The sequence below is a fragment of the Poecilia formosa genome, unplaced genomic scaffold, assembly GCF_000485575.1.
Source record: "Poecilia formosa unplaced genomic scaffold, Poecilia_formosa-5.1.2 Scaffold419, whole genome shotgun sequence".
NCBI classification, from domain to species: domain Eukaryota; kingdom Metazoa; phylum Chordata; class Actinopteri; order Cyprinodontiformes; family Poeciliidae; genus Poecilia; species Poecilia formosa.
The window spans coordinates 442,972-464,963 of record NW_006800358.1 but is presented as its reverse complement, the minus strand read 5'-3'; the positions used below and the strand labels follow the sequence as shown (position 1 = coordinate 464,963).

At 37.2% G+C, this 21,992-nt stretch overlaps 1 protein-coding gene and 1 long non-coding RNA gene across 2 annotated transcripts in view; one reads left to right on the top strand and one right to left on the bottom strand.

Moving 5' to 3' along the window:
• Window positions 1–14,409, bottom strand: part of fndc7b (fibronectin type III domain containing 7b) — a 57,530-nt gene extending 43,121 nt beyond the window's left edge. The window contains exons 1-16 of the mRNA XM_007576904.2: window positions 13,997–14,409; window positions 13,892–13,913; window positions 13,485–13,745; window positions 13,064–13,324; window positions 11,886–12,155; window positions 10,397–10,660; window positions 7,077–7,195; window positions 5,750–5,891; window positions 5,224–5,487; window positions 4,873–5,133; window positions 3,884–4,147; window positions 2,996–3,253; window positions 2,636–2,896; window positions 1,948–2,211; window positions 1,176–1,436; window positions 10–270 (exon numbers count right to left, since the gene is read on the bottom strand). Coding sequence (XP_007576966.1) covers window positions 10–270; window positions 1,176–1,436; window positions 1,948–2,211; window positions 2,636–2,896; window positions 2,996–3,253; window positions 3,884–4,147; window positions 4,873–5,133; window positions 5,224–5,487; window positions 5,750–5,891; window positions 7,077–7,195; window positions 10,397–10,660; window positions 11,886–12,155; window positions 13,064–13,324; window positions 13,485–13,745; window positions 13,892–13,913; window positions 13,997–14,050 — 3,487 coding nt within the window. The 5' untranslated portion in view covers window positions 14,051–14,409. The remainder of the gene's footprint in view (window positions 1–9; window positions 271–1,175; window positions 1,437–1,947; window positions 2,212–2,635; window positions 2,897–2,995; window positions 3,254–3,883; window positions 4,148–4,872; window positions 5,134–5,223; window positions 5,488–5,749; window positions 5,892–7,076; window positions 7,196–10,396; window positions 10,661–11,885; window positions 12,156–13,063; window positions 13,325–13,484; window positions 13,746–13,891; window positions 13,914–13,996) is intronic.
• Window positions 9,249–17,665, top strand: LOC107833634 (uncharacterized). Its single transcript, XR_001659402.1, has 3 exons — window positions 9,249–9,259; window positions 10,441–10,442; window positions 17,458–17,665. It is a non-coding gene; the product is annotated as an uncharacterized LOC107833634 (long non-coding RNA).
• Window positions 17,666–21,992: the final 4,327 nt, after the last annotated feature.

The window sequence follows — 21,992 nt, the reverse complement described above, 5'->3', positions numbered from 1 at the left end:
ATCTTTTACCAGTTTTTGCAGAGACAGTGCTGCTCTTTGTGCTGTTACACCTGTCGTTGACGGCCACCACGCTGAAATTATAAGTCTGAGCGCATTGCAGACGGGTGAAAGTGCAGGTTTGGTTGGCGGTCAGACAGGAAGTGGAGGCGCCTCCCGGTCCGGTCAGGGTGGAGACGTAGTTTGTAGCTCCGGCAGCTGCAGCCCAGGACGCCTGCAGGGTGTTGGTGGAGCACTCCACGTTGCCTTGGACGTTCACTGGGACACACGGGACTAAAAGAAGAAGACGTCAATCAGAAACGTGATTATACATCTTCCCACAAGTCTGAACCGGAAGAGATCTGCGCCATCTTGGTAGGCAAGCGGCGCACGATGCATAGCGGACCCATGGCCTCAAGACCAACATGTGAACTATGGGAGGAGATCTATGGATACTATACATACATCGTTCTCATGTAATGTCACACTTCTGCAAATTTTGTAACTGACAGCCATCTTGGGAGGCAGTTGCTAATGGAGTTGCTATGACAACAATAAACAATCCACAAGCTTAGAACTGGATCTTGCCTCATTCCTATAAAACGTACAGACAAGCTAAGTACATTACAACTACTAGAGTACTCTACCCACCTCTGTGTAATACTAACATAAACATCATTGATATTTACTGTAGCACTTACTCCTGAGCTAGCAAAATTAGCTTAACTAATGTAGTTTTTATCTGCTGGCTAAGGTGGACATGGAGCCTACGTGTTTGTTACTAGATGTACTTACTTTGCCAGTCACCAGAACTTTGTTATTCACATGAAGAGTTTGTTTACACATTGATTTCATGAGTCCATGGTCTTCCGGCCATGAAGCTCCTCCATGTTCCTCACTCTTCCTCTTCACTAGCTAAGTAACTGTTTGGTAGTATGAGATCGGAGGCAGTTTGTCCACATCGTCTGACATATTTTCCTTCTCCGTCTCATGTGGGTTGATCCTGACACCAGCCATTTTGTTCATGTATCTTTTTATAACATTTGTCAAGAATATCCGCATATTTTCTTTTTGCTGGCCTCGTTAGCCGCAGGTCCGCTATGCTTTGCGTTTGCCGACTAAGATGGCACGGATCACTTCGGGTTCAGAGTTGTTGTAACTTTGTATCGGGTGGGAACAGTTCTGACTGGTGAACGTACCTGCATTCACAATCTGCGGGACGCTGCTACGGCCTTCACATGTGCTGCTGATGGGCTTCACGCTCACGGTGTAGCGCTGACCGCACTGCAAGCCGGCTAAAGTGCATCTGTAGTCGTCCGTGAAGCAGCTAAGCGCGGAGCCGCTAGCAGACACGGCGCTGGTGCTGTAGTTGACCGGGAGGGACCCAGGCGTCCAGCTGATGCTCAGAGCGTTGGTGCTGCAGTTCAGCTGGGTGATTACGCCCTGAACGGCACATGGAGCTGAACAAGACAGAGGAATGACAGCTTTTATTTGTGTCGTTAGTGGTACCCTCTAACTATCAGCATACTGTTCAATATGATGAACTGGCCTGTCACAATAACAAATAAATTGTGCCAGAAGTTATTATGATAAATGATAATATTGTTGTTTTGAGACCATTTTAAAGTAAAATAGTCGTAATAACGCAAGACCACATGACCAAATGTTAATAAACTTTAAATTCTAATGAGCATTTAACACTGGAACTGGAAGATATCTTAAATATCCAAAAATAAATAAACAATAAAATAAATAAACAATAAAAAATGAATTATTAAGTTTCAGTAAACAAAATTGCCCTTCAAAAAAAAAAATTAGAATAGAAACTATCGTGCTAATTTTAATTTACATTTCCACAGGCTAACTTCTAGGTAAAGTAAATAGGAGACATCAAGAAAAATTCCTTAGAAAATTGAAGAGTTAAAACTAATAAGTGGAAATGAAAAACATAAAGGTTTCTGTGTTTCTCACCAGTTGTGTGATTGACTGGTTGGCTGTCTGCAGTTCGACAGTCACCGTCTGACGCCGACACGGTGAAGCTGTACTGTTTGCCGCATTGCAGGCCCTTCAGCTGGCATCCCAGTGTCAGGCCGGGGTCACAGGTCACCGTGTGTCCGTCCGAGCTGCTCGCCTTCCCAGTGTAGGACGCAGCGTTGGGGCTGCTGCCCCAGCTTAACTTGGCAGAGTTATCAGAGCAGTTAATCGAGGCAGTGAGCTGAGACGGAGGGCAAGGCTCTGCAGGGAAAAAGCAACTAATGTTAATTGGTTTGCAGCAAATATAAATCTGAAAAGTGTGGTGTGCATTTTATTCACTTTGTCTCAAAAGACTCCCTATATTTAGCCGAATTAACTAAACTAAGTAAAAGCTGATTTGGGTCCAGCAAAGCTGACTTTTTAGTAAAGGTTCCTGGATAAACGTTGTTTGTCTCATTATAAAAGCTTTGTTATAAAAAGATTTGAGTTCTACTTTACATTTTCCATTGTGAGAAAATTATGTCAGTCATAGTTTTGCCCTGATTAAAAATAATCATTCTTGAATTTCAGTTGGGAGCCGCACAAAACAAGTCTAAGGACCACAGATAGCCCGCGGGCCGCACTTTGGACACCCCTGGCTTAGAAAAAGATAAATCTATATAATCTGATCTCTACAAATACACACCTGTGGTCAGTTTCACTGGCGTGCTCCTCATGCTGCTGCACAAGTCATCCATGGCGACCACGCTCACATTGTAAACCTGGCTGCACTTTACGCCGTCCAGCCGGCACGATGTTTCCGTGGAGACGCACGTCAAGCGGCTGCCTTGCCCGTCCACCGCCGTCACGGTGTAGTTCTGGGCTCCGCGGCTCGACTGCCACGCCACATCCACAAACTTCTGCCCGCAGCTTCTGCTTGCCACCACGTTGGTGGGCACGCACGGCGCTGTGGGAGTAAAACCACCGTTTAACCCCCATCTGCCCACCATGAGGAACATGGAAGCATTCATTTACACATATGGAACCAAATTAGGGCTTTACTCACCTTCTTTGAAGTGAGTTTGAGAAGAAAAGCTGACACAGCTCTGGTTGAAGGACATCACCTCCACTGTGTACTGCTGCCCGCAGCCCTGTGAGCCAATCAGCAGCCTGGGTTGCGTGGTGTTGTACCGGGTCGTCGTCTTGTTTGTGTCTGAGATTACGGCGATGTAGCCCTCTGCTTTTCTCTGCGCATCCCAGCTGATGTTCACGGCACCAGAGCCACAGTTCACGTTCACCTGGACGTTAGACGGACCACAAGGAACTGCGCAGAAATGAGAAGAGCGACGTGAAACGAGGTAAAGTGTGGATCCTGAGTGATTAAAATAAGACTGCATCGAAAAAACTCAAAATGTTATCAAGTACTTTTGGTCGAGTTGCTATTGCAAATATATTAGTTCACTTGAAATAAGACAAGTAACTTTCCACCAACATATAGGAGCTTGTTTTGAGTCATTAACTCCTTAAGGAGTCCTTCCATTCACAAATAATTTCACTTATAAGACATTATAATCATTTTATAAATGAAATAATCTGCCAGTGGAACCAGGACTTTCATCTTCTGAGACTAAAGTCAGAATTCTGAGGAAAAACATCCAAATTTTGAAATTAAAGTCAGAATTCTGAGATTTAAGCTAAAATTCAAAGAAAAATTTAGAATTCTGAGATCAGTCAGAATACCAAGAAATAAAATCAGAATTATTAGATCAAAGTCAGAATCCAGAAATTAAACTTAAAATTTTGAGAAAAACATCAGAATTCTGAGATTAAAGTCAGAATCTTCTTCCATACAAAAACGATCACGGTGCATTTGTCCAGTAACATAAGTCTCCACTTTTCAAATGTTTGTTTTATTTGGTCACAGCCTCATGTTTGCAGCTGATGTTGCTCCTACCAGACTCCATGTAGACGGGCTGAGACGGGACGCTGTAGCAGCTGGTGGCGTCGCTGTGAAACACGGAGACGCTGTAGAGGCGGCCGCATACCATGTTGGGAACCTTACAGCTGGTCGTGTTGGAGCTGCAGCTGAGCGATCCGTAAGCTTCGTCAGTGACGGTGGCAGTGAAGGAGTTAATGGGCGAGCTCCACCGCCAGGAGATCAGAGCTGTGTTGGAGGCGCAGTCCAGGGCGGTGGTGACGTTGTCTGGAGCGCAGGCGGCTGGAACGGACATCAGGTTCAAAACTTTACGTTTCAAACATTCACGTAGAAAGCATTTTCAGGCCACAGCAAAAGGGAAAACAGCACAGAATAAACGGAGAGGAACAACTCAAAACCGCTCCTGATTTCCCTTTCTCCTCTCTCTCTGTGTCGGCTTTAAGGTACACACAGGCCCGTTGCCGTAGCAACCGACTGACACAAAACTCCACCAACTGACTGAGCAAAACTTACGCTCAAGTGCATCAGGACTCAACACCAAGAAACATTTACCTCACAAAAAGAAAAAAAGGGAATAAGGCCAACCGAAAAAAAATAATTTAGACTTTTTTTCCTCAGAATTCTGTCTTCAAATTCAAAATTCAGACTTTTCTCAAATTTCTACATTTCTTCTCAGAATTCAGACTTCAAACAGAATTTGGACGTTAAACTCAGAGTTCTGAGTTTGAACTCAAAATTTAAACTTTTTTTTCTCAAAATTCAATTGTTTTTTCTTTAAGATTCAGTTTTTTTTCCAGCTTCCAGTCAGAATCCTGAGATTGAAGTCAGAATTCAGAGAAAAAAGGTCGATTCTTTTTTCCCAGTGGCCTTTATCCTCTTCTGTAGAAATGCAACACCATTGGACCTTGTTTTCTGATTTTCATAGTGTTTCATACCAAAGCGCTGTATCCCTTTCTGTTTTATTTTTAGAAACTGTGTACTGTTGCTCAGCTCCTCTGTTACTGTACCTGTCTGTAAGGTGACCATCTCGCTCTCTGAGCTGTTGCAGATAAAGTTTGAGGAAATAACGTAGACGGTGTAGTTGGTGCTGCACTTCAAGCCGAGGATGGTGCAGGATGGAGTAATGGAGCTGCAGCTGCCGATCACATTGTCACTGGACTTTGCAATAGCAATGTAGAAAGCCGTCCCACTGTTCATCTTCCACGACACCCTGATGGAGTTGGACCCGCATTCCTTCGTAGCCAACACATTCTGGGGGACGCACGGGACTGAACAAGAGGCAACAAATTACATCCAGTCTCTGTTACTTTTACACCTTTCCCATAAAAATTGGTGTGTAAAACAAGGTTTCCCCTCACCTGTCTCAGCAGGAAATCCCAAACTTGGAGCACTGGCGCATTCGTCGTCGTACGCCGTGATGGTCATGGTCAACTGATCTCCACAGAGGACGCTCTCCATGGCGCAGCTGTTGGACTGTGAGCTGCAGTTGTAGCTGCTGTTTCGGATGTTTCCCTGAGCCTCAACGATGTAGCGCAAGGCGCCCTCAGCGTGGTCCCACTTGCTGACCAGATTTTTGCTGCTGCTGCAGTCTGAAGTCTGCAAATTCTGGGGGATGCATGGCGCTGGAGAAAAAAACAATACATTAGAGGTTATTTCATCAAATTTAGAATAGATCAGATTAATCGTGATTAATTGATTGTTGAAATAATCGTCAACCAATTTAGTAACTGGTGGTCAATCCTTAATCGTTAACTGGAGTGTAGATGCGCTGCAGCGTCATGTCACACATGCAAAATCCCACCCATAAAAGAGTTCAGGATGGAAGATAAAAACACACAACTTTGTGTTTCTGTTCACATTTTTGTAAATGTAAGTGTTTTTTACCTGTCTGAACTTCAACAGTCGAGCTAATTCCACTACTGCAGCCCGCTGTGACGGAGAATACGGTGAAGCGATACCGTCGACCACATGATGTTTGTGTGAAGTAGCATGAGTTGTCTTCAGTCAGGCAGTTCAGGATCTCTCCCTGGAGTCAGAAGAAAAGGGAACAAGGTGCATTCATGCTCCACCAAAGAAAAAAATTATAATTTTTACATGGAAAACTTTTTATTGGCATGTTTTTTATGCATTAATAAGTAAACATCTTTGTGTTTGAGCTACAACCAGAGGCTCCCTCTGCTGTTACTGCCAATTAACTACAACAAAAGAGTTTTTATATTTTTAAAGAACCATTTTAAATGTTTTTAAATGACCCCCACTGTGCACATAAATACAGTCATGATTTAGTGCAACTAAACCCAATTTGTAGAGTTTATGAATTTCAATTACAAGAAAAAATTCTATTTATTTATCTAAGGCATTCAAAGCAACAATCTCTTTAGCTCATTCTTAAAATATGCAAATAAATTAGATATACGCAGTTGAAAACAGCCAAGTTTCTGAATTGCTATATTTTTAAAAAATTTGATTGAAGTTGATTGTACTCCGTTTCATACATAAGAGGACTAGCGCCACGGCAGAAAAAACAAAGAATTTTCTTTTTCTTTTTTTTATTCTGAGAAGAAAGGCTGAATTCCTTTTTTCAGTGGCCTACAAAAAATTGTGATAATTACGACTCAATTAGTTAAATGTACAGGAATATCTTCAAAACATGTAGTTCTGACTCATTTGATTAGGTGTGACACCATGAGATTTCACTCTTTCACAAAATTCTGATTTTTTTCGATGCTAAATTTTTGGTTTTTATTATATATCAGCTAATATCGTCAAATTTACAAGAAATAAAATTGAAATACTTCACTTTCTGAAATCCATGGCGAAAAATACCTGTTTAATTCGTAATAAATAAATAAATGGGATGCCTTTTTCTCCGGGAGCAGTCACTGAGAGCGCACACTTAATAATTTAAAAAGACCGATTAACTTAAAAGTCATAAATATTGGACTGCAAGAAGAAATTACACTGGCGCACACTTAACGTTTCTTGCTAACCGCCAACAAAAATCAAGAAGAAGAAGAAGAAGAAGAAGAAGGAGAAGAAGAAGAAGACGACGACGTTCCACCGGCCGTTAGCTTCTGGCTAACAAAATTAGTTAGCAAAATTTGCCACCTACTTCGCCGTTCCCACCGGACCAATTATTTTTTTATTATTTTTTTTTTAAAGAATAAACCCCAAATCAGACACCGAATGATTTATTAATTTATTTTTTTACCTTTGAGTCTTCTGCCCGGGCCATGTAGAAATCTATGTTGCTTGTGTGATTCCATGAGAAGATGATAACGTTGCTGCTACATTCTCGCAACAACATCGGGTTGCCAGGAGGGCAGGGAGCTAAACAGAAAGAGACATCAAATTTGTAATTTAAACCTCGTAACCACATCATGTTATATACTTTAATGTATACATATATACTTACAAGAGGTTACCAAAAGAAGAATAGGCGATTAATGTATGACAGAAGAGTTAAAAATACCAGTAATTATGATTAAATGTCACAATCAAAAGGGAAATGTCTCACATCTCTTTTTAGGTTAAAACGCCCTGATACAGATAGCTGCGTTTCCCTGCATTCAGGTTTTATAAAAGCACAAGTCTATTATGAAGGGAAAGAACACAAAACAATGTGAAGCTGAATGGGAGACCCATTTTTTAAAAAGATTATTCAAACATGGACGTGAACCTGGACAGCAAACAGGATTTGAAAGATGAAACCTGTAAACAAGTATTCCCCAAAGTAATGAGACTCATTTTAAAGGATTTAACAAATTTTACCTCTTATATCTGAGAAATATTTTAATTTATGTTTTTATTAAAGTTTATGATTACCACAGGGGGTTTCTGTGTTATAATCACCAGATTTAGTGACGCAGCACTGTAAAACATTTGAAAGTCATTTAACTTGAAAATTGCGCACACTTTAAATAAAACAAAACTAACTTACAAGCATCTTGTACGCAACATAGAGAAGCTTGTTTTAAATAAATAATTCCTTAATATTGATGAAAAAGTACTAACTCCACTGGCATATTATTTCACTTACAACATGAAAAAAATATATTCTGATGAGTAAAATTATCTTGCTGCAGAGTTGCTTGTCTTAATTCAATTGTACCAAGATATTCGTATTAAAAACTAGACCAAAAATACTTGGTAAGATTTTGTGTTTTGCTAATAATACTTTCTACTAGCAACACAATGAATTCTGCCAAAAAATAGCTTGAACATGATGAATGTCATCCTCTAGCAGTGCAAACTAACAGTTGCACTCGATTAATATTTGCCTTAGTAACACACTCACTCACGTTGCAACACAGGATACAAAAACATGCCACTAAGCATTCTGGGAAATAGTAAGCACTAACTTAGAAACCCTCGTTTAAATTAATGAAAAGTCAACACAGCTACGTCTGACAAACTCACAAATTTAAGAAGAGTAGAAGTTAGCAGACACAACTAAATTACAGTGAAGTCTTTATTTATTTTATTGTTTACCCTGCGTGGGTGAGGCAGGACAGCGAGTTTGAGCCAGGATGTTCAGAAGAATGGAGCGACATGTGAGATGAAAGCATTTAACAAAAAGAGACACCTGGGTGGAGCAGTGAAAGCTCTCACCATCGAAGAATTTGATAGAACATCCCCATTCATTTCACCGGTGCTTAGCGGTTAGGTTACATCTTTTATTTGCTATTTAATCACCCAATTAATTCTTATGGATGAGGTTACAGTTCTCTGCTGCCTGTGTCAGTTTAAAGCCACATATTTAACCAGAAATGGATTAGATGGGGGTCAGATGTCAGATGGCATTTCACAAGCAGGCAGGTTACCAGACAATTAAATCAGAATGATTCTTGGATTTCTTATTCAGTTTCTTTATACCGGAGTTAATTTTTTTCTGGCACTCAGGATTTCTGCAGAAAAATTCAGAGATTTCATCTGTTTTAAGATTATAAAATCTAGAGAAAAAAATCAGTCTGAGCAATGATGATGTTTGATTTATTACCATTTTTCCTCTCTTATCTTTCAATTAGTCAACATTTTACTTTTTTATTTTGGTCATTTTAATCTTTCCATATACAAGTCAATGCTAAAATAAAAGAAAAGAACAAAAAGAGAGAGAAAATGAAAGAAAACTAATTCAGAAATATATAAATAATATTTAAATTTCAATGGCAAGAACACGAAGTGTAGAGCAAAAAAGTGTCTTTTATGGTCGCTAGAATTTTTGTAATTTATTTTTTGGGCCTACTGTAACAGTTTCTTCTTATAGGACAGTGTTTTTCAATGTAAGAAAGTTGATGGGAAAAAAATTATGCAATAAATTTTTTAATTAATTATATATATATATTTAAATAATACAATCTGATTAATTTTGTCAATCATTCAGATAAAATACAGGTTAAAATAAAGGTTATTTGCCATGCTCATCTTGGCTATGCTAGCTTGAGATGCTTGCTATGCTAGCTTGCTCTTTAAGCTAGCATAGCAGTCTGGAAATTAAAATGTTTCTGTCAATAAAAAGACAGGAGGAACTGCATTAGTAGCTAAAATAACTACATATGAGGACTACATTTGAGGTTGCATTAATGCCAAACAGCTGTAACAATTAATGGATAATGAAATACTCAGAAGAAAAAATTGTAAAAAAGCCAATATTTCTTCACATATTTTGTAACATTGTCCGATGGATTGGCTAGATGCTAATGCTGTTTGTTTCCAGATTATCTGCCCATTATTTTTCAGAGTTACCTTTTCCCTCAGAAGTCAGAACATGAACCACAGAATAATTTGAAATTTTCTTCCAAGTCTGTGAAATTTGGTAACTGTTGTGGTTGATGAACAAAAACAATATTACTATAAGTAAAATATAAGCCAATAATCAGTCAAGAATGATCCGTTTGTACCACCTCTCTTACACATGGCAGCCATATTGGACTTTGAGGTAAACACCAATAGACTTTCCATGTTAGAATTCAAACTTTAGGGGAGAAAATGTGATTTTCTTCCAGCTTTGGAGTACTATTGGAATGGTTACACTGCAAAAACACAAAATCTTACCAAGTATTTTAGTCTAGTTTCGAGTGAAAATATGTTAGTACACTTGAAATAAACAAAACTAACTTACACGCAACTTTTGAATAAGATATAGGAGCTTGTTTTAAGTAAATAAATCAATAATTCTAAAAGTGGTATCAGTGGCAGATTATTCCACTTAAGACATTCCTTACATATTGTAAGTAAAATAATCTCCCAGTGGAATTGATACTTTTTCATCAATATTAATGAAACAAGCTTTTATATCTTCCTGAAATGTTAATGTTAATCCAAATGTACCAATATATTTGTACTAGAAATTAGACCAAAAATATTTGGGGGGTTTTATTTGGTGTTTTTGCAGTGAAGCATGTTGGGGGCATGTTATACTAGCCGAATACCAGTAGAATAAGGTGTTTATATAAAACAAATGCATGTTTATGGGGCTCAGTATGAGACTGAGGTTTACTTTGTGTTTTTCTTTGCTGTTTTGTGGCTCACCAGTCTGAAACGAAGCTGAAGTGGCGTTGACCCGGTTCTTGCAGTTGTTTGATACCGGTATGACGTGCACCTCGTACTGCTGGCCACATGTCAGTCCGACGATGGTGCAGCTGGTGCTCTGGCTCATACATTGCATCTCTGATCCGTTTTCATCCACTGCTGTGGCGATGTAGGAAGTGGCTCCAAAGACGGACGACCAAGATGCTTTGGCAGAGTTTGTGCTACAGGAGTAATCCACTGATACAGATGACACTGGTGCCAACTCTGTGAAAGGTTGAATATAAGAAATTTGATTTATTTTGTGTGTTTTTCACATGAGAAAACCTCCTACACTATGAAAGTGTAAAATTTTCACCAAGTATTTTTGGTCCAGTTTCTACTGCAAATATCTCAGTACTCTTGAAATAAGACAAAACCAAATTACAAGTAACTTTTCTGCAAGAAATAGGAGCTTGTTTCCGGTAAATAATACCTTAATATTGATTTTATAAAAGGACTAGTTCCACTGGCAGATTATTTCACTTATAACAAGTAAATAGTCTGTCGGTGGAACCAGGATTTTTTCATCAAAATTAAGGAATTACTGAACTAAAACAAGCTCCTACTGAAAACCTACCTGTAAGTTAGTTTTGTCTTATTTCAAAGTATTAAGATATTTGCAATAGAAACTGGACCAAAAAAAACTTAGTCAAATTTTGTGTTTTGCAGTGTTAAAGCTTCTCACCATTACAACAATAAATTATTACTATGGGGAATGATAACATGTTTTTCTTCCTTGTAACTTTAAATCAATCCATATTTTCTGTATATTTGAGAGGCTTTTGGTCATCAGGCTGCTGGGAAAAATGCACTTTTGAGCTGCAAAAACAAAAAATCTTAATTTCTGTTTAGTTTCTAGTGCAAATAAATATGTAAGGTCCAACCTCAAAGCATGGTTTCAGTAAGATATCAGAGCCTTTTTAAGTAAATAATTCCTTAATATTGATGGAAAAAATCCTAGTTCCATCGACAGACTATTTTACTTGTTGTAAGTGAAATATTCTGCCAGCAGAACGTTTTCATCAGTATTAAGGAATTACTGACTTAAAACAGCTCCTATATTGTGTTTAAATGTTTCTTGTAAGATAGTTTTGTCTTATTTTTAATGTGCTAATATATTTGCAATAGAAACTAGACAAACAACTTGGCAACATCTTGTATTGTTGCAGCCTGAAAAGTTCAGATCAAGTCAGAATTGCTGATTAGATAACCACGGGCTCAAATTTGACCCTCTTTTATTTGAAAAGATTAAAAAAATAGCCTCTGGATTCATTTCTCTCAGGGAATTTTTTATGACACCCTCAACAACAAGATAAGATGCTGGAGAATCTGAATCCTTTTTACCCTGAGGATCATCTTCTGCATGTCTGAAAGGCTGGCCTGAGAGAGAATAGCTGACCTAGATCTTTATCCAGCAGTTACTGATCCAGCTTTGGCTCTGGAAACTCACTGTTGGTGCTGAAGTTGTGGTTTGTGGGCTCGCTCAGCACCAGGAACTTGTTGAACGAGGACACAGATATCAGGTAGTTGGAGCATGGGCGGATGCCGTTGATGTCCAGGTTGGTGTTTGTGACGTTGTACACAGAAGGCTTCATGGTGGGTTCATCGAGGTTCCGGATGGTGACCTGGTACATCAGGACGTTTACCACCGGCGTCCACGTAACTCTCACTGATTCCACACTGATTTGTGTTGTTGATACTCCAACAGGAGGCTGCACCACTAAAAGACAAAACAGATCGCATAAATTCTCATTTATTATTAGACTAGGATACAATATTTACTTATATTAGTAATCAGAGTTTAGGAGTCCTAGTCATGACATTTAAATGATATTTTAAAAATCAAGTGGAGCACAGTAAAAGCTCCACTTCTGGAAGTAAATCTGCTGCTGAATCTGCTGTGGAGTGAAATTTGAGTCAGATTTATTGTTAGAAACAAATAATAAAGTTATGCTGGTTTTAGATTTTGTGTTTTCAGAATATTTTAGCAGCTTTTGTAACTTTGATAACTCCAGAGTTGAACCAAACAAATTTCAACTGGAACAAGAATAACAGTGGTGGGAAGGAAAACGGATACTCCAGCCTCACTGGTGACTTGGTCAAGTTGGACACCATCTTTGCGCCGTAGTAGAGCATGTAATATGAACAAAATGTAGTTGTTTTATTTTTCACTGCTCTTTAAAACTATTGAAACTTTGAAGCATAACCATATGTAGTACAGATTTAAGGAATTAGATGTTCGTAGGACTTGGTATCACAAATAACTATGATCAGAATTAAAGACAAGAAGTTTTACTCTGGGCATCCTTAATTAGGATTATTCAGTTTGAGACTATTTTAATGTTGTTCTACTTTTGATAACACCATCTAAATGTTAGATTAAAATACTTCAAATCAAAGCAGAAAGCTCTTTAAGCACCACACCAGCGCTGAAACCAAACTAAATTCAAAAAGAAACCAAATATAAATACATAGAAACAAACATAAACTCCATGATGATCAGGGTTTTGTTGCCTGTTCTCTTCCTGTTTCTAATTTGGACGCAAATAAAGATCTCTTTACTCAATAGCTAACAACTTGTCTTGAGTAAAACAGATTAAGTTTCTCGTCAGATTTTTTGAAACTCACACGTTGTGATGGTCCTGACATTGCTTCTGCTTCCCAAGCCTGCCTGGTTAGCCGTGTAAACGTAGCAGTCGTAGTTGGTGGCGGGCTGCAGGTTTGTCACCATGGCTGTGGTGGTGGTGTAGGTGAAGTTTAGCATTTTCCCTGTAGCCTGGGAGAACACCTGCAGGATGTAGTGCTGCGCAGATGGCACTGCTGTCCATTTTACAGTAAAGGAGGTACTTGACTGTGGCCAGCCGTCTAAAATTTGTGATGTATCAGGTACTGAGTGAAAAACAGAGAAAAGAAAAGCTTTATATGCACCGAAATGTTTAATTTAAAAGAGAATATTAAAACTTTCTCATCTAAAAGCCTATTTTTTTATTTATCTGTTTAATATGTGAGATACCAAGCAAAAACAAAAAATATTCCCTGTTGGGTTTACCTGTGAGTGCCAACGCTGACGCCACACAGCTCACACTTAAAAAATTTATCACTTTAAGAGTCACATTGTACTCAGTTCCAGGACTGAGACCCTGGATGCTCCTCTCAGTCACCTGCGCCCCTGATACAAGGACAATCGGCGCCGTATCTGTCGAGTTTTTCCTTCTGGTGTCCAACATATAGGTTGTTGCTCCTGGATAACGCTCCCATTTTACAAAAATGGAAGAGGCAGCTGTTGACTTTGCTGATAAAATTTTACAAGCTGAAAATTCAGAAGTATGAAGCAGTAAAGTTAATAAACCACAACACATATAAAAGGAAAAACAACAGTTTTACCTGTACATATTTATCTTTCTAAATTCTACTTTTGGCCTTGAAATTGTGAGACTAGTTTTTTAATTTTCTTACCTCCTGCACTACAATGATGTATCTGTAAACAGCAAAATAATGTATGTGATATGATTTAAATTCCAGCAATAAATTACAATACATTCAGATTAAACATAGATTTACCTGTGTGAGAGAAACCAAAACTAAAGAAAATCCTATGGCTCCCAGCAATCCCATCTTTCACACTGAGACTGGGATTAAAATCTCTTTAATGTATAAGGGAGCTAAACACAAAAGATGTGCAGGATTCTTTTGAGCTTTGATTTAAGACGGGTGAGAACCAATCATGTTTACCTGATGAGGAGAGGCGGTCCAACCTGCAGCCTGAGGCAGTCACAGCTGCAGAGGGAGGGATGGATGCTGTTTGATAAGTTTAGCTAACACTTATGTACCAGATTGCACAACCTGTGATAGGGGCTGTTTATAATGGATCCCCATCTTTCCTAAAAGCTTCTATCCATGTATTGTTTTACAACTTTGTTTTCTCTATTCATTATCTGACAGTGTTACATTTTGTGTGAATTATCACCCTGTCACTATTTTTAGTTTAGAAAACACTTGAAAAGTCAAAAAGTTGCTAGAAAAAATGAGACACTTTAAGATAAATCTCAGAAATTTTCTAAAAAAGAAGATATTTCTAGTTTTTTTAAACAAGAAAAGCAAATCTTTTCTTAACTTTGCACTCCAAAAGTTGGAGAAAAAAAAACTGCTTGAAAAAATATGGACATTTTTAGAATAATCTCAGAAATTTTCTACAAAAGAACTCTTTCAAAGTTGAAAATTTGCAACATTTGGGACTTGTCTGAATTTGAAAAGTCAAAAGTTTCTGGAAAAACTCAAAAAATTGAAGATTAATCTCAGAAATTTTCAAAAGTTGAAAATGTGCTAGAAAAAAATATTAGAAATGTTCAGATTAAAAGCAGAAATCAAAAGTCGAAAATTTTCAACTTTTGAAACTCAGAAACGTCCAAGTTTTCTGTAGAAAATTTCTGAGATTAATCTAAAAATTTCTGATTTTTTTGGCGGAAATTTACTCCTCCGGAAACTGTCAGTGTTCTCGGATTATCCACCTTTTGAAAGCACCGTCGACACCTTGGATCAGCTGTAGTTGTCATGACAAGCCACTAGATGGCGCTTTGCTTTTAGAATGTAGAGCGCATGCGCATTTGATCCTTTGTTTCCACCTAGCTTCGAATAGCTTTTCAAAACAGTAACCTGCTTCCATCTACCGTGAACAAAGTGCTCATGTAACACAAATATTCATTATCATGAATTGTAAATTGAACAGCTTATAAATAGCACAACACAGAACAATTCTATCCGCAATTGCTTTTGTTGCTAACCGCCCGGGCATGCGCAGAATAAACCCTGCAGCCGTTACAGAAAAGTTTCACTGAGAACTGCAGGCGTTACCATAGACATCAATATTAATGTCTATGGGCGTTACAGCAAAATAACACCTGTTTGAAAGAGTCCGGAAATTGTTTTCGACGGGTGGATCGGAACAAAATGTTACAGTTTAACCGAAGAATACGGCATTGAATAGGGGGAAAATTTTACCCAATCGCTAACGTTTATCCGTGGCTATGCGTCATTTCAACGATATGAAGCTAACCGGAAGTTGCCGGCTTTGTAAACAACAACTCCTCGACTGTGAAGAGAGAAGGGCCCAACCGAACAAAATAGCGGATATTTGGAAGCGCTGGCCAACACGGACTTGAACGGCTTCAATGGAGTGAAAAAATCCCCTCTTTTAATAATTTTCAACTGACTTAAAAATGTATATTGCCTCTGTTGAAAAACTTAACTTTAATAATAAGAAACTGGTAAAAACTTTAACTCTTCTTCAAAAATTTAACTTCGTCTCATAAGCGATCCCTCTGTTTTTTGTTTGTTGTTGTTGTTGTTGTTGTTGTTTTTGTTTTTTATTTTTATTGTTGCTGTAATATATCCTTCTTCATATGTATTCGAATATATTTTTGACACTTTTTGTTATGAAAACTATAACTGAAAAAAGTTCACAAAGTTTTATTTTACCAATGTATATATATACAAATATATATATTTCTTTAACTTTTGTTTCTCTAGACTTTAACAGCAACACCCTGAATGTCTGTAATTATTATTTACTATTTGTTTTTATTATTATTATATTTTAATATTTGTCATTGAGTTTACGTCCATATGTATGTTCATGTTATTTGTTTGAAATAAAGTTATTAAAAAAAACTTGAACGGCTTCGTTCACTTCCTCTGCTGCTGTTGCTAAAACTATGGGCTGACTACAGTGGACTCTTTGCACCTCAGCTTCCGCGTTTGGGGAAAAGCGGCTCGATTGTTTCCGATCTATTGAAAAATGGCCTTTTACATTAGGTGCTTGCAGGGCTTGGCCAAGGTTTGTACATCGCTCCGAAGCCCCAACAAGTCAGCTGGAGAAAGGTTTTAGATGTTCGCCTCGTTATACATTCACTGATACGAAGGTGAGTTTTACTTAAACTTTGTGGCTAACATTAACCTTAGCTTATGCTAGTAGGCAATATTCTCGGACATTGTTCTAGTAAAAATGTGCTATATTAAGTATCTAAACATTCTAACGGACAATGTTTTTATCTTATTTTCAAGTCGTTAGTGTCAGAGACTAACGGGGTTCGGTTACGGTTCGGGCTTTTAGCTTCCGAAGCCTGACGAAGCTCAACAAGCCTCATAGCTTAACAGTAGCGCCGCTCTGGTGTCAGAGATCTGGTTCAGCTGTTCAGGTTCAAAGTTGCTGCTTTTAGAAAAATATGACCATGTTGCTTATTGTCTCGTTTTATTACCTTAGCATGTTTCTTGTGAAGAGCTCAGATAGGACCGTGCTTACAGCAGTGTGTACAGGCGGATCAGTTGCTCGGCTGTCTGGCTCTGGTCTGCTCACTTGTTCCCATAAACTCTTTCAGGCTGAATACAGAAGTGATTCCATGGAAATAACTCAGGGAGGCTCCTTTATTTACCATCCGTATCCCTGGTATTTTTAGGCTGATCCGGAGTGAAGTGAAGGCTGCAAACTTTGTGTTGCGCAGCCTTAGCTTTAACTGGTAGTGACAAATATTTACAAGCCACCATCTTCTTAATTCAGGATCGCTTGGAAATTAATGAAAACTTAAAAGCCCATTATATTAGGAAGACAAAAATATTCATAGTATTACGTTTTTTGCATCTGAAATAGACTTGGTCTTTTCTACCAGTCATGGTAACTCAAAGCGGAAAAAAGTGAGCCGCATTAGCTCCTGGAGATGTGACGTCAACGCCGTAGGTGCAAGGAGCCCGTTCTAAATGGCGCAAAGCATGGACGACAACGTTCACAACTTCTCCTGTTTGCTGATTGGCCCGGTTGAAATTCTACGCACGAATCAAAAAGTAAAGGCGCTTTCGCACTGTACGGAACGGTACAGAACGGAACGGTTCCAGCCCTGTTGTGTTCGCATTACACTGGGGGCGCCATCGAAGCGGTGCAGGACGTCTTTATTTTTAAAACTAAACAATGTGGTTTGAGTTGGTTGGTGGCTAACTTTAATAAAAATATTGCAAAGAGCACTCTTTTATAGTAGTGAGAGCCAGCTGTCAACGGAAAATCAACATCTGACTCCATAACAACCAGCGGCCAATCAGCTGCTGGTTCTAAGCAGAACCGCTTGGCCGGCACGATTAGAACCACAGCTCTTGTGGTTCCATGGGGCCGGGTGGAACCGGTCCCAAGTTGTAATGCGAACACGCTCGGAACCGTTCTGTACCGTTCCGTGCAGTGCGAAAGCGCTTTAAGTGTACGAAAATCCCTATCTAATCTTAAGAGCAAATTTACAATTTACTAGAAAATTAATTAGCTTTTTCTCAATTATGAGTCAACCTTAAAATTTTAATTTCATCAAGTTGATTAGCAGCAATAGACAAGTTGTCAGATAGCTCACTAATGTTGATCTGTCACAGCTTATTACTGTAATTTAAACCAAATAATTATTTCTCAGTATGCAAAAATACTGTCCTCACCCAGTTGACCAAGCGCACATCTTTTATTGTCAAATTAAAATAACTAATTCTAAGCTATAAGAAATATAACATTTTTATATTTTATAAAACATGTTTTATTTTGACTTAAAGAGTAACTACCTGCAGCTCAATTGTTTTATAGTGTATGACTTGCATTAATGTGTTTTTAAAAAATAGTGAATTATTTTTTTTTTTTCCTAAGATCTAAAATATGAACTGGTTCTTTTATAAAAACCATCTGATCAGATTTAATCCGATTTAAACTGCCAAACAAACGGCGTTCATTTGGTCACAGAAAGTCCTCATTTTTACATAAAGCCCCATTTTATTTTTAAGTTTCCATTTTCCTTCCATTTCCAGTTCACAGTAAGTAATGGACTCCAAAGTCATGTTTATGGGTTTAAACATCTTTTTTGTCATTTTTCTAACAATACACAAGAATACAGTGAATGACCTGATCCCTAGAGATAATGACTAAGGAGGGGCAGCTTAAGAAAAGGAGACAAGTTCTACTGAAACTGAAGAAAAGGAACGTAATCTTGGGAATTTGGATTTCATCTAAATAGATGCATTCTTAGAGAAAAAAAAACTCACCCTGTGGCTCTTGGCTGTATTTATTTAGTTTTGAAAGATTTTAAACACCATTAATAATAAAAAGCAAAAATAACTATCAAACAACAATAGATATTTTATGATAAAATAATAGAAGGGCCATCGCCACTTGCTTCCTTATGAAGCACTAGAAAGAGAAAAAAGGAAGTCAACATGAAACCCTGCAGGAAACTTAAGCTGCCCTGTAAATGCACAATTCTAAGCTCATTGAATGAGGACAAGCGATGTGAACACCCTGATATTTCCTTGCATTGTCCTGAGAGGACTCTGTTACAGGTCACACGTATTGAGCATCTCGTGATGCAACTTCCAGTAGATTTCTCAGCTAATCTTTGTCTTTTATGTTGACAGTTTGTTGGTCGTACCTAGCAACAACAACAGATAAAATACTGCCAGGATTGGTGTTTTGTTTTTGGTGCAAACTCAACAAAATAATACAAAATGTTTCACATACAACATACAGAGTTACATTTACTCAATTACTTTTATTTGAGTAACTTAACTTCCTGGAAAACATTTACTTTTAGGAGTATTTTTACAATGCTGTAGTTTTTACTTTTACTTGAATAATTTTATTATGAAGTATCTTGAGTAAATATCTGTAAATAAATATCTGTAAATAAATCTGTAAATAATCTGTAATAATATCTGAGTAACTATAACTATATCAGATAATAATATCTGTAATAATAATATCTGTAAATAATAGTAAATATCTCTTGAGTAAATATCTGAATTTTCTACACATTGAAAGAAAAATAAACAAACATATTTAATCAAAAATTCACCAGGCAGACACACACCTGCAGTTTTTAAAGTTTTATAAGTTTTTTTTTATTGAAAGAATCTGATTTGGAAAAAATTATTTTGCTAGATTTTGTTATTTTTTTGTTACGAACTATTGTCATTTTGGTCCTTAAAATGCCAACATTTTCACTTCACTGTGTATTTTGATCTGGTGGATGATGTTATTTTAAATATTAATAATATTAATTATAATGTGAATAATTTGATCAGTTACTCAGTACTAGAGTAGACTTTTTACCAAATACTTCTTTTTGAGTAAAAATATGTTTTTTTTAAGTGGTGCCACTCTTACTTGAGTTAAATTTTGGGGTTCTTTGCCCACCTCTGACAACAAGCATACACTTATAAGGTATAAGATTACAGTGATTACTTTTCATCTGGATACCTACTTATTAGTGGTTTATATTAGGCAGCCAGTGAACACTTTGTTCTTAGTGTTTGGTCTGTTAAAAGCAGGAAAAATTAGAAAACTTAAAGTGGGCTTGTTCAAAATTCGTTTTTTTTTGACAATAAATTAATATTTTTTGGTGTCTGGAAAATGAGCTGTTTCAGATTAAGTCATTCTACAGGCGCTCCGCCGTTACCTAGCAACCCCAGCGGAACTCTGCCTGTTACTTAGCAACCATAGCTGATCTCCAGCTCGTTTGGTCGGCTGCTTTTACTGCTGATTTTGTGCAAAAAAATCTCATGAAGATGTTTTGTATATCAATCAATAAATTTTATTTGCAGGGAAAATTTAACAAAAAAGGAAGTCCAAAAAGTTTAAAACAAAAAAACAAAAAAAAAAAAAAGTAACAAAAAACGAAAAAATAACTTTGCAACAATACTTTTCAGGTTTCCAGAAGTTTGTTCCGGATTTGTGGTGAATAGAAGCTGAATGCTGTTTCTCCATGTGGTTCCGGTTCTGGGGATGCAGAGCAAACCATTCATTAAAAAAGAAACTCAATCAAATCCAAGAATCCTTGAGTTTGTCTGGCTATGTTTGATGGTATTTTTTTAAAAATATTCTGTTGCTTTTCTTTTCCTGACAGCAGATTTCTCATAAACCTTTTGGGAACCTGTGATGATGTTGCCTCTGTGGAATGACTGTGGATTGAATTCACCTGTATTATGTTGCATATTGTATTAATGCCATTCTTTCTCTCTTCATATGATTCACGAAGCAGATAGCACTGATAACGCGGCAAATATCAGACATTGATACTTGTTCTTTCATCAGGTTGTTGTCCACAATATAAGTATACTTTATTTTTAAACAATTTTAGATTAAATAAACTATAATTTGTGCTTTCTTGACTATTTTTACAACATTTACTTATTATGCATTATAAGTAAATTATAATGTATTATGCATTTTACTTAATGCATAATACATTAGTTTTTGAGTAACATTTTTATCAAATAAACTTTTATTCTTTCCTGAGTAAATTCTTGGACGGCTACTTTTTACTTTTTCTTGAATAAGAACATGTTGACGTAGTGATACTCTTTCTGGAGTATCATTTTTTGGTTCTCTTCCCACCTCTGGTTGTAGGTTTGATTCCCTCACCTTGAAAAATAAACACAGGCTGAACGGTATTTTAAAGTGTCTCCCAACTCTACAAAAACAGCTAAAACTTGAGAAAACTAAACCAAATTACAGATTTCTGACACCATTTTATAGATAAATGGCAATAAAAATTAATATTTGTTGTGGTTATTATCAGTCTCATTAATAATGTAACTGGATAGACCCAAATTGAGCCTGCGGTTGTAACCTAAATCTTTTTTTTTTTTAAACCAAATTGCCCCTGGGGGACGATAAATTTGATCTTAATCTGGGCGTGGATTTATTATGAAAACTGGACTGCTGTGGTATGTAACATCTACAAATCCTCCTGGCTCCCCTACAGTTACATAAAACGCTCAACACCTCAAAGGTCTGCTGGTGTCCAAGAATTATAATTTCTGCAGTTGAGATATTTTTCAAGTGCTTTTATTAAATTTTCTCTACAGAGTCTCTTATTAAACCAACCATTGTGGATGATATGAGGGCCTTCTTTTCAGGGTTTCGGGACGTTAGCCAACTGAAACTTGGGCTGTGAATGAAAGATCATGGCAGCTCAAAGTGATCCTGCTATCTGGGTGTGTGTTGAAAAACTCATAACATTTACAAAACATTCTAAAAAGGATTTTAGGATCACTATGTAGCTTTTTCTTCCCCAAAAGCGTCATGCTAATCAAAGAGAAGTAAAAAAAAAATTTAAATGTCTAAATTCACCTAGAATAAGACAAAACTCACTTATAAGTAACTTTTCATCAATATATGAAAGAGCTTGTTTATATAAATAGATCCTTAATACTGATGAAAAAGTACTAATAATATTGAGATTATTTTACTTGTAACATGGAAAAATGTCTTTTTATAAGTAAAATAATCTGCCAATGAAATTAGTAATTTTTCTTCAATATTAAGAAATTGTTGACTTAATACAAGCTTTTATTTGTCTTGCTGAAAAGTTACTTATATATGAGCTGTCTTATTTCAAGTGAACTAAGATATTTACACTAAAAACTAAACAGAAATCACTTAATATTTTGTGTGTTTGCAGTGTATGTATGTTTTATTTTTGCTAAATTCTGTTATTTTAATACAAAGTGTATATTTAAATTACAAAAGAGACAACAGGAGACATAA